This window comes from Leopardus geoffroyi, chromosome A1, assembly GCF_018350155.1.
Source record: "Leopardus geoffroyi isolate Oge1 chromosome A1, O.geoffroyi_Oge1_pat1.0, whole genome shotgun sequence".
Classification (NCBI taxonomy): domain Eukaryota; kingdom Metazoa; phylum Chordata; class Mammalia; order Carnivora; family Felidae; genus Leopardus; species Leopardus geoffroyi.
The window spans coordinates 212,081,825-212,099,116 of record NC_059326.1 but is presented as its reverse complement, the minus strand read 5'-3'; the positions used below and the strand labels follow the sequence as shown (position 1 = coordinate 212,099,116).

Here is a 17,292-nt window from a genome sequence, read left to right as displayed (position 1 = left end):
GCACTATCTTGTGGAGTTTCATTTTCCAACAACTCTATAAGGTGGACATATTATTCCCATTTGCTTGATGAGGAAGCTCAGGCTCTGAGAGTTTGAATGATAATTCCTATACTAGTAAGGTTAAAAAACAAAAGCATTGTGCAGAAAAAATGCACATTATGCTTTGCATAAGAGAGGGAAAATAAGAAAACAGATTCATACTTGTCTGATTTTCATTTTAAAATACTGGAAAGATAAACAAAAACCTAGTAAGAGTGCTTACTTGTAGGCCCCCTGGGGGGATATGGGGAAATGAGTAGGTGGGAGCCACCTGTCAGTGTGTACGTGTATATTGTGTATATTGCTGTGATTGTTGAACCATGTGAACATATTGCCTTCTCTAAAAATGAACTCGTTCCAAGTGATATTTAATAAATAAATGGATGACTTCCCCAGTGTTGCACAACTGCAAAGTAGGGGCAGCAGGATTCGAACCCAGGTTTCTCTGAATGCAAAGCTTGTGTGTTTTTGCCCTAGCTTTCTCCTAGGAGGTTCTGTTCTTCGTGATAACTGTCTCTTTAACAGCAAAACCTGTGTGTGCATCGAAACGTTAGTGACAATGTTTGCCAGGGGATGAGAGCAGCCACGGACTCTAATTTGGAAGGTTTTAACTCCTAGCGCAACTCTGCCCTGCGGCACTGGTCAGAACAAATGATAGAGAAGACTGGGGTTGCCCGGGCACATGAAAGGGTCCAGTGTTTTTGCAGCTTCCTACTGGGATGGATTAAGCTTTATTTCTTTAGCTTTTATATCACTACTCCAGGTAAGGAAATGTAAGTCTATCCTCATGGAGAAAAAGTGACATGTTTTGAAAAGAAGAGGTGGTAATCTTAAAGCAGAAAGACCCCACCTACTGTTCTTTTAGGGCAGCCTGGTGCCTTCCCCTCCAGCCTGAGCTCCAAAGGCAGAGAAGGGCAGCTGGGGAGTGACCACCTGCAACCCCAGCTTTCCTCCCTGTGCCCAGGGTCTGACTTACTAAAACCTGGACTCCAAGGGAAATGTGGGCTAGGAATTTCCTACCTTTAATCAATAACTCCACCACTGCAGCCATTGGGAGTGGGGGACCCAGAAAGGCTGCAGGAGCACTGGACATTGGGGCCGTTGTCAGAATCCCCAGGGTCCCCTTTCTTTGTGATTGTAGGCTGGTTTCTCAGCATTCCTGAGCCCCCTTTTCTTAATCAAATAAATGAGAGTAGCAGTACCTGCTCCCCTGTTCTCCAGGTACACAGGGCTTCAGACTGAGGAGGAGGGTGTGGGCTAGGAAGGTGGTCATGCTTCGACCGGACCGTCATGACATTTGGCTGGGCATTTGAGAGCTCCTGTTTTAAGACCCTTGTTTCCAGCCCTGCCCTACACTTTCCTACCAAATACCCCCAGCCTTCAGGTGAGGTTCAATGACGCACCTTCTCTTCTTGCTCCTCGCGGTGGTACTTGGCAATGAGGTTAAAGGGCACAGTGTACAGAGTGCTGGACATCACACCAAACGAGGTACACAGAGCCAGGGTGGAGTAGACATTCGGGAAAAGTCCAATAAATCCTGTCCCCAGGCCAAATAGCAAATACCCCATGAAGTAAAGACCCTTTAATCCAATGTAGGATACCAAAGATTTCTGAAAGTCTGTGGGGAAAAGAAAGAGAGAAATTGCAGCTGACGGTGTCAGTGATAATTTCAGACAATCCTTTCTTTTGAAGATTCACTTTTTTTAGGAGCCTTCCTCTGATACCGAGTCAGGAACAAAAGAATCTCCTTATCTGTGCTTAAAAACAGCTGGCTTTTGGAATCAGCCTTAAATCCTGTGCATACAGAAGAGCTGGAAATTGCCTTGCTAGGTTGATCTTGTTTTCCACAGGGAGGGACCAGGTGCTGTTCAGCAGGCAGCTGAATACCAGCGGGATGCAAAGAAGTGGAAAAGCCCGTTTTGGCTATGGGACTGTGGGGGCGCAAGGCATGGAAGAAGAGTGGGGTCCTTCTGGTTTACAGCAGTCTAACCTAACAGGATACAAACAACAATCCGGGCGTATCTTGGCCCCACGGCCCCAAGTCAGACTGGAGGAAACTGAAACAACCAAATTTAAAGAATGATCCAGGTCATCTGGTCCCTTCACTCCCATCTGAAGGCCGTCGGCACACCTGGGAAGGAAGTGAAGGATGCCCTTTATCTAAAGACAGGTTCCCTGACTTGCCAACACTTCCCAGGCTGGTGAGGGGCTCTCACCACACCCAGAACCTACCTCCCCATTGCTGGCTCCCTCACACTCGGTCCATTTCCGTAACTTCTCAAAACCTCAGCTTCCTCATCTAAAAAACCCCCAAGATTAATAAAGCCCTTCTTTGAGGTTGTCATCAGGATCAAATGAGATCCGATGCTTATGACATCACTTAGCCCAATGCCAAGCACAGAGAAGACATCCGGTTAATGGTGACTATTGTTATTGCAACAAATACACGCTTGTCTGAAGATGGTTGTCTCTTAACGTGGTTCCCCTCCCAGTCAGTAAACTTGGCTTGCTCATAAAAGCGTTGTAGTAGATTAGTAGAGTTCATTTTTAAAAATTGAAAATTCTGTTTTAAAATGTTTTACTGAGGCGCCTGGGTGGCTCAGTCGGTTAAGTGTCCAAATCTTGATTGTGGTTCAGGTCATGATCTCACCATTGTGAGATCGAGCCCTGATGTGGGCTCCATAGGATTCCATCCCTCTCGCTCTGCCTGTCCTTCTCTCTCCCTCTACCTCTCTCTCTCCCTCTCTCTCTCTCTCTCTCAAAAAATAAATTTTTTAGGGGCGCCTGGGTGGCTCAGTCGGTTAAGCGGCCGACTTCGGCTCAGGTCATGATCTCACAGTCCGTGAGTTCGAGCCCCACATCAGGCTCTGTGCTGACAGCTCAGAGCCTGGAGCCTGTTTCGGATTCTGTGTCTCCCTCTCTCTGACCCTCCCCCATTCATGCTCTGTCTCTCTCGGTCTCAAAAATAAATAAACGTTAAAAAAATTTAAAAAAATAAAATTTTTAAAGGTTTTACTATGTTTTCCAACATGGTAGGAAAATTCCCTTAGAAACCTTGATCTTTCTTTTTTAAATAGCTGTTCCCAATCCACATGTTCCCTATCTTTCCCCTGCCCATTCTACTGGAACCCATGAATCCAGGGGATGAATGATAGAGACCTCAAATGTGTCTATTCAAGAACAAAATTTTCCATATCTGTTGGAAATAATGGTTGGATTTAATCCACCTAGACAAGAAATCTAATCTGTATTACATTTAAGTCAATTATGGAAACTAAACACTGTCTCAGGTCATCTGATGGAAGTCAGAGCTCTGAAAATGACAAGTGGGAAACATTGTTTCCTCTATTAAATCCGTACCATCCCTAGAAGGGCTGCTGTCAAGGTTGAGAGTGAAAGCTATAGAGAGCTAGGAGAGTTCCTGTTTGCTTAATGATTACGTTTATACAAAAAAAATGTAACCTAGGTGTCTCAGTACCTAAAAGACACCATCAGTATTCACTGGGGAAATGCTCTCAGCCAAGTATATAGGCCAGCCAAGAAAAAGGTAAAGAAGCACAAAGAGATATTTGGAAACATAAGTAACCTCAGTACAAAGACGTCAGGCAAAAAATCCTCTATTCATGAAGAGAATCAGTAAGTGTAAGGGCCTGATACCCAGTCGTGGTTACGTCTTCATACTATGTCTTTCATCAGTACTGGAGGGAATGACTGATTTAAGCACCCACTATGAATAGTAGCGTATGATATGAAAAATTGGCTATATTTCAGTATTCGATATTGCTATTTTCATGGATCTAAGTGTGCTTGCTATGTAAAAGGAACCTGAAAATACCATACCTCACCCTCCACCTCAGCAGCCAGAATGCCCTGCCAAACTCCATCTGGATAGAAATTCTCGGTCTGCATCTGATGTTATATGATGAGTCCAAAATACAGGATGTACTCTGGAATTAAAGGAAATGATTGATTCTGCCCAGGGTGTTTTGGAGTGCAGAGGGAAAGAACTTGGAAGATTTAACAAGGTCATATTGGAGCTGAGTCTAAAAGATTGAGTAGCAGTTGTCTAGATGTGGAATTAGAAAGAGCATCTGGTAGAAGGAAAAACCAAAAGCAGTTTGAAAAACACAGAGCTGAGAAAGTCTGTGTAGTGAGTCTTCAGGGGGAGTGAATCTGTGTGGGAGTGACAGAGGTCAAGGTGTAAACCAGACCAAGCTGAAAATCATGGAATGCCAGGCTGAGGACTTTGACTTTATCTTAGGGGCATGGAGAGACCCTGAAGATCCTTAGGGCTGGTTGGTATTTTATAAATAAAATTTTAGTTCTAATTCAAGTGAAAGGGATCCCATAGATCTACACATTAACATAACTTTGGAAAACTATTCAAATAATCGTTTATTGTATACAGAGCTTTTAACTCAAAAGGGCCTAAAAAATAACATGCATTTTAATTTTCAAATGCCTAAGAGTAGCTCTTCATGGAATGGTCCTTAGTAGGGATTCTTTGAGAAAAAAAATATTTTTAAATGTCACAAAACTAAAATGCTAATTACTTGTGGAAAAATGGGCTCCTCTTACAAGAATGAGGTGGTATAAATAGTCCCCCCACCTCTTGATAGCACAAAGGGATTGAGATGAATAACTTATTAGTCCCTTTTAGTCTAATGCTCTCTGATTCTATTTTAAGTACTTGAAATCTTCCTCCTGGAATTTTCTTAGTTCATTCACCCTAAAGGGAAAAAAAGGAGTTTTGCTAAAGAAATATAACCTTTAAGCCACCATTATTTGGTTATCATAAATTTTAAAATAATAAATTTTATGGTTTCGTGGTTATGGGACTCATGAATTCCTTATATGTTTGTATTAGGTCCCCTTTTCCCACTCGTGCTATATTTTGAAGATATTTTTTTGATCTTGAAGCAGGTTTCCTAATGTACTATGGCTGGTTGGAGGCCAGATCAGGTGTCATTATACACATTCACTCTCTTCCCCCTCAGGAAGCACACTTCAGTGGCAGAATGAGTGCCCCCTGGGAATGGTGACAGGGATTGTCCATCACTTCCCCCTCTCCCACCTGGGCCATAACCCTGCTATCCCCTGGGTCTGCCCAAAGCCTAGAGCTCCAAGTTGCAGGCCAGCTATTCTCCCCACAATCCAGGAGGAGCTTCCATTATTATTAGAAGCCCAATTTCTACTCCAAATGGGGGACCTGCATACCTTTTATCAGCCAGATTATTTCACTTAATTCAATGTATACAGAGCTTGGAGATTTCCATACACATTGGCAGGCACCACATGAGACTAAGGTTATAATACATTAGTTTGGGGTTGTTTAAAACCAATCACAGAAATCTCTTTGTTTGCAGTGTCCTTACAGCTGAAACTTAGCTAACGGGGGTTAATGGACTCCAGTCCCTGTGGAAAGCTGGTACCTTAGGAAAAAGTTGTCATCTTCAATCCTTGAAAAGTGCTCCTGTGACATTTCACCCTGCCTACCTGAGCTAAGCTAACATTTTGCATGTTAATTCTGTCACCCAGCATTTTTTTTTTTTAATTTTTTTTTCAACGTTTATTTATTTTTGGGGCAGAGAGAGACAGAGCATGAACGGGGGAGGGTAAGAGAGAGAGGGAGACACAGAATCGGAAACAGGCTCCAGCTCTGAGCCATCAGCCCAGAGCCCGACACGGGGCTCAAACTCGCGGACCCCGAGATCGTGACCTGGCTGAAGTCGGACGCTTAACCGACTGCGCCACCCAGGCACCCCTCTGTCACCCAGCATTTTAAGCATCCTTCCTATGCTCAATCATTTATAGTTCTAATAAACATATCTGTGAAACTCCACCAGTGATCTTACTCCAGTAGAACACTAATCAATACTCACTGCTAATCAATACTCTCTGCTGGGACTCTAGCCCTTGTCCATCCAACACTTCTCCATCTTGTTTACAAGATTTCCTTTTATTTTCCAGGGAACTTTGATCAGGTTCCCATAGATTCCAAGGAAAAAAGTGATCAATGAGAAAAACAACATAGAATTCAGTATGGAAAAGGATACTTCATGTGGTCCTTTCTAAGGGACTAGTCTTTCCTGATCTCCATATATTTATCATGAATCTTGTATTTTAAAGAGCAAAAAATAAATACAGAAATATAAAGTCCAAGATTCTTCTAGACCAGAGCCCTTTAGAAGATACCCTCAGGAAGAAGAGACTTACAAGAATAAAGTGAGGAGAACATGGAATTGATGCACAAGCCCCAACATCCAACCTCGACCCCTCTTTCGTAGATGAGAAACTCTGTGGAGTTGTGTGCAGCATAGGGATCTCCATGGTACACAATCTGAAAGAGATATTTGGGGCTGTTGAAATGCAAACGCAGTGTGGTAGGGACCCCTTTCCATGTGCTCTGCTTCTCCATCTCTAGGGAGTGGCAGTCCCTGCCCAAAGGGCCCTTCCCAGGACACAGAGCTCATTCTCCCATGACTACATCACCCCTTTCATCCTTTTATACTTCTACTCAAGGACCATCAGGAAGTCCTAATGCCATGAAGTCTAGACAACATCTCCCTAGATCATTAACACCCTTCCTTCCACATAACATCCTGCCCTCAGCTGACTTAGACAACCCTGTCCCCCTTCTGGTACAGCCAACAGGCTTCTGACTCATCTCTGCACATGCCATTCCTTTTTTTTTTTTTTTAATGTTTATTTATTTTTGAGACAGAGAGAGACAGAACATGAACGGGGGAGGGGCAGAGAGAGAGGGAGACACAGAATCGGAAACAGGCTCCAGGCTCTGAGCCATCAGCCCAGAGCCCGACGCGGGGCTCGAACTCACGGACCGCGAGATCGTGACCTGAGCTGAAGTCGGACGCTTAACCGACTGCGCCACCCAGGCGCCCCTGCACATGCCATTCCTATAACTGCTTGAATTATTTTCTCTCTTCTCTCTTTCTCCAGTTCCTATTCACCTTTCAAGGCCTGGATCATACTGTGTCTCCTTTATTATGCCTGCCATGACCACTGCAGCTCACATTGATTCTTTCTTCTTTGTTGTATTTGATCAAGTACTGGTCCCATAGAGATGTCTAGGGTGTAATAACTTGTCTCTGGTACCTGTCTACAAGGCAGCTCTTTGAAAGTACTCCTTCTCACACTCTTACTGTGCCCATCTTAGGGGTTAGCCCAGAAGGCACTCAACAGGTGCAGAATGAAGGATTAATGTGCAAGTCAGTGAGTGTGTTCACGCATTTATTACCTGGCCCATGAAATCTGTGAAGAAGAGCATGTTAGACAGGAAGGCAGTCCATCCAAAGAGGTGGCTGATGCAAAGACAGCGGTAGTGGGGAGGCATATTCACCAACTCCCTCAGCAGTGATTTCATGGTCATTGCCTTCCTAGTCTGGAAGAAAACATGAAACAGGTGTGACCTTCAGTGCAGACATGCAGCCAGCTGTGTGAGCCAGAGCACACAGCCATGTTACATATCTGTCAGTTGACAACCTCAGGGTCACACTTTCTGGGCATGGCACCAAGGTAACCATGGAGAGGTCTTATAGGAGGGGTTCTGTTAATTGTGTGTGGATATTTAGCAGTTTCGGGTCCAGAAGAGGCTTTGGAGACATAAGGGTAATGGAACTGGAAATGGGGCTTGCTTTGGGTCAACATGCAAGAGATATCTAGCATCCTATCTTTGAATGACAGAACCACTGCACAAGGACAGAGCTCACAGACCTAAGTTAGCCCCGAGATTATTATAATTCTTAGATTTCTTGACTCTGAAAGTGTGATAGACCAAATTCTAAGATGGCCCCATGATCTCTGTTTCCTGGTGTTGCATGGCAGAGGGATTTTGCAGAGATAATTAAGGTTACTGATTTGTTGACTTTGAGTTAATCAAAAGCAAGATTATCTGGGTGACCCTAACCAAATCACATGAGCCCTTTAAAAAGCAGAGAGTTTTCTCCAGGTGGGAGCAGAAGAAGAAGCCAGAGTTTCAAACACAAGCAGTGTTGGCTTTGAAGGTGGAAGGGGCCACACGGAAGGGACCTGAGAGTGAACTGTAGGAGATGACAGTGACTCCTGGCCATTAGTCAGCAAGAAAACAAGCACCTCAGTCGTACAACAAGGAGTTCTACCTGAATGAGGCTCAGAAACTGATTCTTCCCCAGTTGAGCCTCAAGATGAGACTGCACCTCCATCAACACCTTGATTTCAGCCTTGTGAGACCCTAAGCAGAGAACCCAGTGGAGCCCACCCAGACTCCTGACCTACAGGACTGTGAGATAATAAATATGGCTTCAAGCTGCTCAAGCTGTGGTAATTTTCTAGGTAGCAATACAAAACTAATACAGAGCCAAACAGTTCCCTGTTCTTGACCAAGTATCTCTTCTCGGTTTATTTCCCTGGATCTTGCGATGAGTCAGCACATATAAATGAGCCCTATGTGGAGTCAGAAGTGAAAACAATAAAGAACACACACACACACACACACACTGAATACACATGCCCATATTCTTTAATTTAGACTTAAATTATGTTAAAACCAGAAGCTACACTTTCTTCTTGTATCAGAAGCCTTGAGAAAATGAGAATTTTGAACAATTGACACAACAGTTTTGAATACAAAGAGTCAAACAGCCTTTAGCATCTAGTTATATAAGAAAAGAAAGAAAGCTTGAGAATATTGAGCAGTCAGCTGCCCTGAAGACATTGAGACTATAAACATCAATCATTGTGGGGTGATGGGTCTTTCTTGTCATATCTTTATTTAATCTGAATCTTGACATAACGAAATTGAGTCCTGGCTAGTTTATTTATAAGATGGTCTCTGAGGAATTTCTATTTTCACTATAACAAAATATTGTTTTTATAACTCTACACTTTATATGATAATGCTTTTTACTTCTTTGTTGTGGAAAATTATATTTACTCATTGTAGGTTTGTTGTATAAGTTGATTTTTTAAGTTGTCAATTTTGTAGTATTTAACCAACCGACCATGACTGAACTGATTTTCTTATACAGTCATCCCTACCCTTATCCATAGGCAATACATTCCAGGACTCCCAGTGCATGCCTGAAATTGCACATGGTACTGAAACCTGTAGACTATGTTTTTTCTTACACATACGTACCTGTAATCATGTGTAATTTATAAATTAGGCACAGTAAGAAATTAACAACAATAGCTAATAATCAAATAGAACAATTATAATATATGCTAATAAAAGTTATGTGAATGTGATCTCTTTCTCCCAAAATATGGTATTGTGTTATACTCACTCTTCTTCTGGTGATGATGTGAAATGATAAAATACCTATGTGATGAGATGAAGCGAGGTGTGGTGACATAGCATTAGGGCTACTACTGACCTTCTGACGATAAGTCAGAAGGATCATCTGCTTCCAGATGGCGGCTGACCACAGGTAACCGAAACGTGGAAAGTGAAACCGCAGTTAACTGGGGACAACTGCACTTAATCAGTATTTAAAAAGTATAGGCATTCCTTTGGAATTAGAAAAAAATAACTGTTTTTGCATGTAAAATATGGTAACTGTTAAAATAAATGTTTACTGTAAAAGAAACTCAGTGCAGGATTGTTACTTTTTAGTAGCCACAGGAAGATAAAGGGGTGCCTGGCTGGCTTAGTTGGTAGAGCATGTGACTCTTGATCTCAGGGTTGTAGGTTCAAGCCTCCTATTGGGTATAGAGGTTACTGAAGAAATTAAAATATAAAATAAATAAGATAAAATAAAAAGCCTGGGTTTCATGCCTCAGACTACGTGATTTATTTTTACTTTCCCTGTTTTCTTTCCAAAAACGCAGAATTTTAAAAAGTGAATGTGGCCAGCAAGTATTCATCCTCACTCCAAATATTAATTTAGGCTTCTGCCTTATACATAATTTTCATTCTACTTTCATTGTTAATCTAACATTTTCTTCCATCCAAAAATAAATATGAGCTTTCAAATTGTGCCTACTATTTCTGTAAAAGCTGGGAATGTGAATATTCAAAGCCCTTTGGGTATTTTAACTCAGAATGAAAATTCAGCTGGCATCTTATTCCCTGACTCATCAGCTCCCTTGGTGAAGCCCTTTCAATGGTTTTGAGCCCTGAGGAGTTCCTCTACTGCATGTATTGTGCTCCTTTGTCAGCCGGAGATTGGGTGGTGGTGAATTTATACATGAGAAAGGCAATATTGGGAAGAGAGCTTCCTAGTCTCAAAAGGAGACTATTGAAATGCTGAAGTAAGCAATGCTGGCATGGAGGAATTGCAGATAGATTTTATGGGATCTAGTTTGAATCCTGAAATAATTTAGGCTTCTTGCCATTAAAAAAATAATAATCCCAGTTATCAAACTGCACAGCCACCCTCATTTTGTAAAGTAAGTATATTCTACCTTGGAAAATAAGTATTGGTAGTAAGTATTGGAAAATAAGTATTGGCTTATTATGCCCCCTGGTAGGGCTGTCTAAGTTCTTGAGCATAGGAATGGGACATTAGTCAATTTTATGATCCCTAAATACCTGGTAGAGAGCTTTGTACATACTCCGTACCCAAAGTAGTTTGTTGAGTGAATACTGACTGTGATATGCTTATAGACTTATATAAAGCTTGAAAAGCACCGTTCCCTGCTTCATCTTAGTTGAACATCCCAATAACCCTAGAATATAGAGAAGACAACCCAACAAGAGAAGTCAAGCTCATAGAGATGAGATTCACTGAGCTTGTTTGAAAGTTCTGTTAGAGCACAGATGAAGTCTGTTCCCTATTTGTGTCTGGACTGCTCAGCATTCTGCCAGGCTCATAATAGGCACCTCTACCAAACACCTCACTATGTGGTAGGAACCGCTCTAAGTAACATTGTATGGATTCTCTCATGTAATCTGCACAAAATACTTAAAGGTAGACAGAATCACTTTCTCATTTTACAGAAATGTAAATGCCCAAGGTCATGCATTCCAGAGCTGGTAGAGGCAGGATCTGAACATTTGCACTTTTAATCTTTAGGCTCTTTATAGCAAATGCCTGATGGTTGTTGAATGAATAAAACAGGTCAGCCAGCTAGAGGAATCAAAATTTAAACCCCGGTCTTTCACAACCTCTTTGCCAGTGAGGAAATCCTCTGCACTTCCATCCCTGAAGTATTGCCATCAAAGTCAGCTTGAAGGAGCATGCAGCTGTGTGTCAGTGTTGTCCAACAGAACTTTCTACAATGATGGAAATGTTCCATACCTGCACTGCTTTGTACTGTAGCTCCTAGCCCCAAGGGGCTATTAAGCCTTGGAAATGTGGCTAAGGCAACCAAGGAACTGACATTTTAATTTTTTTCATTTTAATGAATTTAAACTTAAATAGCCTTATGGGACGAATAGCCAAAATATTGGTCAACATAGCCCTAGCCTCTTCTCTCTGACCATTTCCTCCTAACCTAATTTCTCTGTAATTTAGTAGAATTTTCCATAAATTCTAAGCTAATTAATTCACTGACTAGTTCACTGAAAATGGCCTAAAAATTTTTTTTCAAATCAGTTCATTAGACACGAATTAAACATGCCCAGCCCAGTTACCAACCCAGGGATGCTATCATTTGGAAGAACAAATTTATAATCCCAATCTAAGAAGTAAAGATATTTCTTAAGGCCCGAAGGTGGTTCCAGGCTTCTCTTATGGTCTAACATTTTGGAACTGGCTTCATCTTCCCTAGTTTGATGCTCTGAAAAGAGTAAGAGGAAAACCAGAGGAAAACGCACACAATTTTTTTTTTGAGGTGCAAATTTTAATTCAAAGGGATAAGAGCTATAGGAGACTGGGAGAATTCAATTAGACTTCACATCAAATTTTCATATCAAAAAAGCAAACAAAACCAAGAATAATAAACAAAATAAGAAGGGTAAGAACAAGGATATTTTTCCTGAGTGAAGAAAAGAGAATTTGCATCTTACCTGTTCAGCAGGATTTGGGGGTTTTTCCCCATGCATTGCCAGCTCCGGGTTTACATAACCATTTTTAGCTTTCTCAATAGACCCATACTGGTACATTTTGTCTGCTGACAATGGAAACTCCTGGGGGGCTTGCTGTGGGGAAATGTCCTTTATAACATCTTTAAGTGGGGCTTCAGGGATACTACAGAGATGAATAGTAAAACACAAAGTGAGCACCAAGGCGGAGAAGAAGAACATGACCTGGAATTCTGTGCCCAGCACTCTTCCTAGCTCCAGATGGGCCCAGTCGATGGCACCCAAAAGGTAACCCAGCGTACCTCCAAAACCTGGAAAGCAAGAAAGCTGCATTAGCATATTTAGCAAACTGCCTTCTCTTTCCATGGTGCCCAGGCCCTCCCCTTCAGTGGGAAAGCTCCCTGAAGCCAGCAGAGCCTGGTTATGATGGAGAGTTAACACAGCAGCAAGCCAAGACATCTGCAACCGGGAAACATGCGTTCAAGGCTTGGTTCTGGCATGTACTTGCTGTGATTTTGGACTTTCTCACTCATAATATGGGGTTGATAATAAAAGAGTAAAATGGACCGGTGCCAGAAACGAATATTGACACCAACAGAAGTCCCGTGGCCTTGCAAGCTGTAGTCTCTAAACTGCTTTGGAACTAAAATTCCTGCCCTTAAATAGCCCCAGAGAAAACCAACCTCTGGTTGCAATAAAATTATTTGTAATGTTGTTTATCTATTAATAAGCTTCTAGCACGACACAAGTTTGCAAAGACGAAACACCTTTGCACTCTGTCTTCATTCCTTTATTAGAAGCTAAAGGAACTTGTTCCTAGTTGATAGCCACAGAACAAATAACACAAGTTGAAATATGAATTTTTAAAAATCGTATTGTCATGTCACAGGACCTGGACCTTTCAGGTCCCTGTCTTTCTGTTGCTTGTTTTACCTGCTTTTGCCGAAGACAGTGTGATTTGAGGAACACTGAGAAAGGACTCCCCCAAATCTATCCTGCCTTAATGGTATAATAATTGAAATCCCATTAGCAGTGATTCATTCTCTTTGGATTTTAAAATACAAGTGCCCCTCACCTAAGCAGGACACTGTATTTGTTCATTGTGGAGGCATCAGTGATCCTGATAATGCAGGGATGAGAGAGGGGCACCCCCCAGAGGTGGGAGGGTACCCAGGGATGTGAGGAGATGAATGCCCAACACACCTCCTACCTGAGCCACGAACTTGTGTAGGCTGATCAACCTGTCAGACACCTTTAAATGTCAACCTCCCATCATGTCTCACCAAACACAAATATCTACCTGGACAGAAAAGTTTTGTTTTTGGTTTTGTTTTTCTTGTGTGAGTGAAGTCTCCATTTTATTTCCCAGATAAAGACAATATCCTCATAAACCAGGGAATCAAGGAAGAAAACGGAACTTAAGGAATTCTCTTTCTCTAACCCTGAACACCTAATATAAATCCTGACTCCAGGAACACAAATCTGAATGTCAAATGCCATGACTCCTAATTTATCCCAAATGGTGGGAGAATGGGTGATTCTCGTCAGTCTACATTATGGTTACTTGCAATTTACTACAGAGGGTATTTACAGATGACCAACTGTTCAACCAATGATTCCCAAAAATAAAGCATCATTGTCATGCCCTGAGTGTCAAAGCATTATAAGACAGAATTATGGGAAACTGTGACAAATGGATGTGAAAAAGTTAAACTTACGTCTCCTGCCAACAGGAATATATGGTCTAGTTATGGGTGATGGGAAAATACATAAATATACAAATGACACATATAGTGACCTGTCCTAGATGGTAGGTCCCAGGCTTTGAGAAGAAGGAGAGGCCCTTGAGCCAGCCATACTTATGATTCAGAGGGCAGTTCTGGGACAAGTGGTGCCTCTGGATCACTATCAGACAACGACTCTCCTTATCCAATCATGGAGATGCCATTGGTTTCAGAGGTCATGTGCTGAGCCAAGCAATCAACCAATAAAGATGTACTAAATTCCCAGCACTATTTGCGGGCCTATCCAAATCAGGATTTCCCAATTCTGGCACTGCTGACATTTTGGGCTGAAGGATTCTTCATTGTGAAGGACTGTTCTATGCGTTATAAGATGTTTAGCAGCATCTCTGGCCTCTACCTACTAGATGCCAGCAACGACTTCTCCACGAGCGATGACAACCGAACATGGCTCTAGACAGTGCCTAATGTCCCAAAAGGGGCAAAATTCCTCCAGTTGAAAAGCCCTGACCTTAATTAATTCTATGAAAAACTTACACATTCCTTTTTTGAAACTACTTATAATTTATAGCCAGGTCAACGGTTGTCATTTGTCATTTAATTATCCTGTCATTTATGCCTCTTTCCTTCACACTTACCATTCCACTGAACAAAGAAAATTCAGAGCAAAAGACCCCTGCCTATTTAAAAGAATTTATATGGGGGGCACTTGGGTGGCTCAGTGGGTTAAGCATCTGACTCTGGGTTTCAGCTCAGGTCATGATCTCACAGTTTTTGACTTTGAGCCCCACATTGGGCTCTGGCTGCATGGAGCCTGCTTGGGATTCTCTCTCTCTCTCTCTCTCTCTCTCTGCCCCTCCCCACTCACATGTGTGTGCTTATTCTCTCAAAATAAATGAACTAAAAAAAATAAAAGAATTTACGTGTGAAATAAACCTTCCACGTGCAATAGAATGGTGGTTTTATTTTATGAATATAAATGTATGGGTATAAATCTAATAATGGATTGATATTAGATATTAACTAGAATTATCAAGTCCTGCAATTGGAGGGTTTCCTAATCTCTTTTTATGTCTGCTGGCTTAGTGTACTTCAATAGATATTAGTGAGCACTGAATATATGTGAAAAGCTCTTAGTTTCTGGGGATATGGATCTAAATAAGACACTGCTCCCCGTCCCCTTTTCCCCAGAAGGAAGTTCCAAGTGGGAGAAGCAGGTAAGTAAACAACTACTCTAATTTTTTTTTAAATGTTTATTCATTTTTGAGAAAGAGAGTGTGAGCAGGACAAGGACAGAAAGAGAGGGAGACAGAGAATCCCAAGCAGACTCCGTGCTCTCAGCACAAAGCCTGATGTGGAGTTCCAACCCACAAATTGTGAGATCATGACCTGAGCTGAAGTTGGACACTCAACTGACTGAGCCACCCAGATGCCCCAGTAAACAGCTACTTAAAAAAAAAAAAAAAACCCTGTAGTTGAGGAGGTCACTTGTTGGGATGAGCACTGGGTGTTGTATGTAAGCCATGAATCACAGGAATCTACCCCTAAAACCAAGAGCACCCTGTATATACTGTATGTTAGCTAACTTGACAATAAATTTAAAAAATAAAAAATAAATAAAAAATAAATTACAGTATAAAAAAACAGTAATAAATGATGCTAAAACTGTGACCTGGGTATTCAAATATGATAGAGGAGTCTCGAAGAGTTTATTTGTTAATAACCAGGGCTTAGCTACTGGTACCAAGATGATGTTGATTTTTTTTATTTAAAAAAATTTTTTTTAATGTTTATTTATTTTTGAGTGAGAGAGAGACAGAGTGTAAGCAGGGGAGGGGCAGAGAAAGAGAGGGAGACACAGAACTCAAAGTGGGCTCCAGGCTCTAAGCTTCCAGCACAGAGCCTGACGTGGGGCTTGAACTCATGAACTGTGAGATCATGACCTGAGCCAAAAAACATGCCTAACCAACTGAGCCACTCAGACACCCCAAATATCTTTATTGATTATTTTTGATTATTAATAATTTTTATAGGATTCCTCTTAATTAGCAATGAAGTTCATAAGAGTTCAATATATTAATGGATTCAAAGATTTTAGAGGTGGGAGGATGTTTGGAATTCATCTGGTTGAATTCGATCTGAAAGCCACAGGCTACAGTGGTTAAGTGACCAGAGACAGCATGGAGAGAAGGGGTTTGGAATTTTCCCTGATTTCAGTTTGCATCTGTGTGCTTTCTAGTCATGTGATCTTGGGCACTTCTCTGAGAAGTGGGGGTCGTGAGGCCTCCATGTATGAGTTTTGTGAGGGCTAACACGACAACACTATGTAAATGATTAGCACATACAGTGGCAGAACAAGGGCCCAAAAATGAGTGCCCTGTAGACTTGCTACAGAAACCCTAATTCCAAACCCTTCCCCATAAGTGGGAGAAGACAGTTACTGCCTTCGGGTGACAAGCTGCGTAGGGCTGGCTGCAAGGACTTGGTCATCGAGGCCCAGTGATTAGAATCCAGGGATCATTCTGGGGGCTGACTTGGGCCTAGCGCTGACCCAGTGTGGCAGAGAGCGGCAAGTATTGTGGAAAAAAGATGTATCCCAAACCTGGAAAAAGTAACAGTGGCAAGTGCCTGATTTACAAAGTATCAGTCTAGAGCCATGCTTCTTAAACTTTAAGGTGTGCCTGGATCACACGGATGTCTTATTAAATTGCAGATTGTCTTGGTCTGTTTGGGCTGCTATCACAAAAATACCAGAAGCTGTGTGGTTTATGAGCAGCAGAGATTTCCTTCTCACACTTTTGTTGTTTGGGAAGTTTACAACTGTGGCGTCCGCAGACTGGGTGTCTGGTGATGCAATGCTTCTTGTTGATGGCTGTCTTCTTACTGCGATCCCACTTGGCATAAGTGGTAAGGTAACTCTATCGGGGCTCTTTTTTAAGAGCTCTAATTCCATGAATGAGGCCTCATGACCTAATCACTCCACCTCCTGATAACATCACATCGGGTATTAGGTTTTCAGTGTATACATGGAGTCATTCAATCTATAGCACAGATTCTGATTTTAAAGCTTCAAGGGTACGGCCTGAGATCCCGGATTCTTTTGAGCAGTTTCCAACCAACCTGGTCCACCCTTATCTGACATTCTTGGGAAATTGTAACAACAGTTCTTTGTTGTTACAGGATATTTGACCAACAGTCTAAAACTGACAAGGCACAATGATGTGTAGTTCTATAAAGTTGAGGTTAATTTGCAGACATTATTAGGGTTCTATGATTTGTATTATGTTTTTATAGCCTAATAGACAAGTTACAAACATACTTGTAACAAAAGTATTACAGAGGACTTATAGTTTTACTGACTTGTAGAAGGCTAATCAGATTTATATCTAACCTACCACTTTTTCTTTTGCTAATCACACACACACACATGTACACACACACACACACACATACACACTGTGCAAGAACTTGGGGGAACTGTTCTTTATGTCTTTCCTGTCAGTTCCCTCACGAATTGGTCAAGCAAAATTTTGACACCTGCTTCAA

General features: G+C 41.8%; 1 protein-coding gene across 2 annotated transcripts in view; it reads right to left on the bottom strand.

Annotated features, from left to right (window-relative positions):
* Nucleotides 1–17,292, bottom strand: part of SLC45A2 (solute carrier family 45 member 2) — a 34,399-nt gene that overhangs the window by 3,121 nt on the left and 13,986 nt on the right. Inside the window, exons 3-6 of one of the 2 annotated variants that reach the window (XM_045440750.1) lie at nt 11,990–12,315; nt 7,298–7,441; nt 6,256–6,379; nt 1,443–1,657 (exon numbers count right to left, since the gene is read on the bottom strand). In XM_045440750.1, coding sequence (XP_045296706.1) covers nt 1,443–1,657; nt 6,256–6,379; nt 7,298–7,441; nt 11,990–12,315 — 809 coding nt within the window. The remainder of the gene's footprint in view (nt 1–1,442; nt 1,658–6,255; nt 6,380–7,297; nt 7,442–11,989; nt 12,316–17,292) is intronic. The other variant, XM_045440758.1, reaches the window with a different exon arrangement.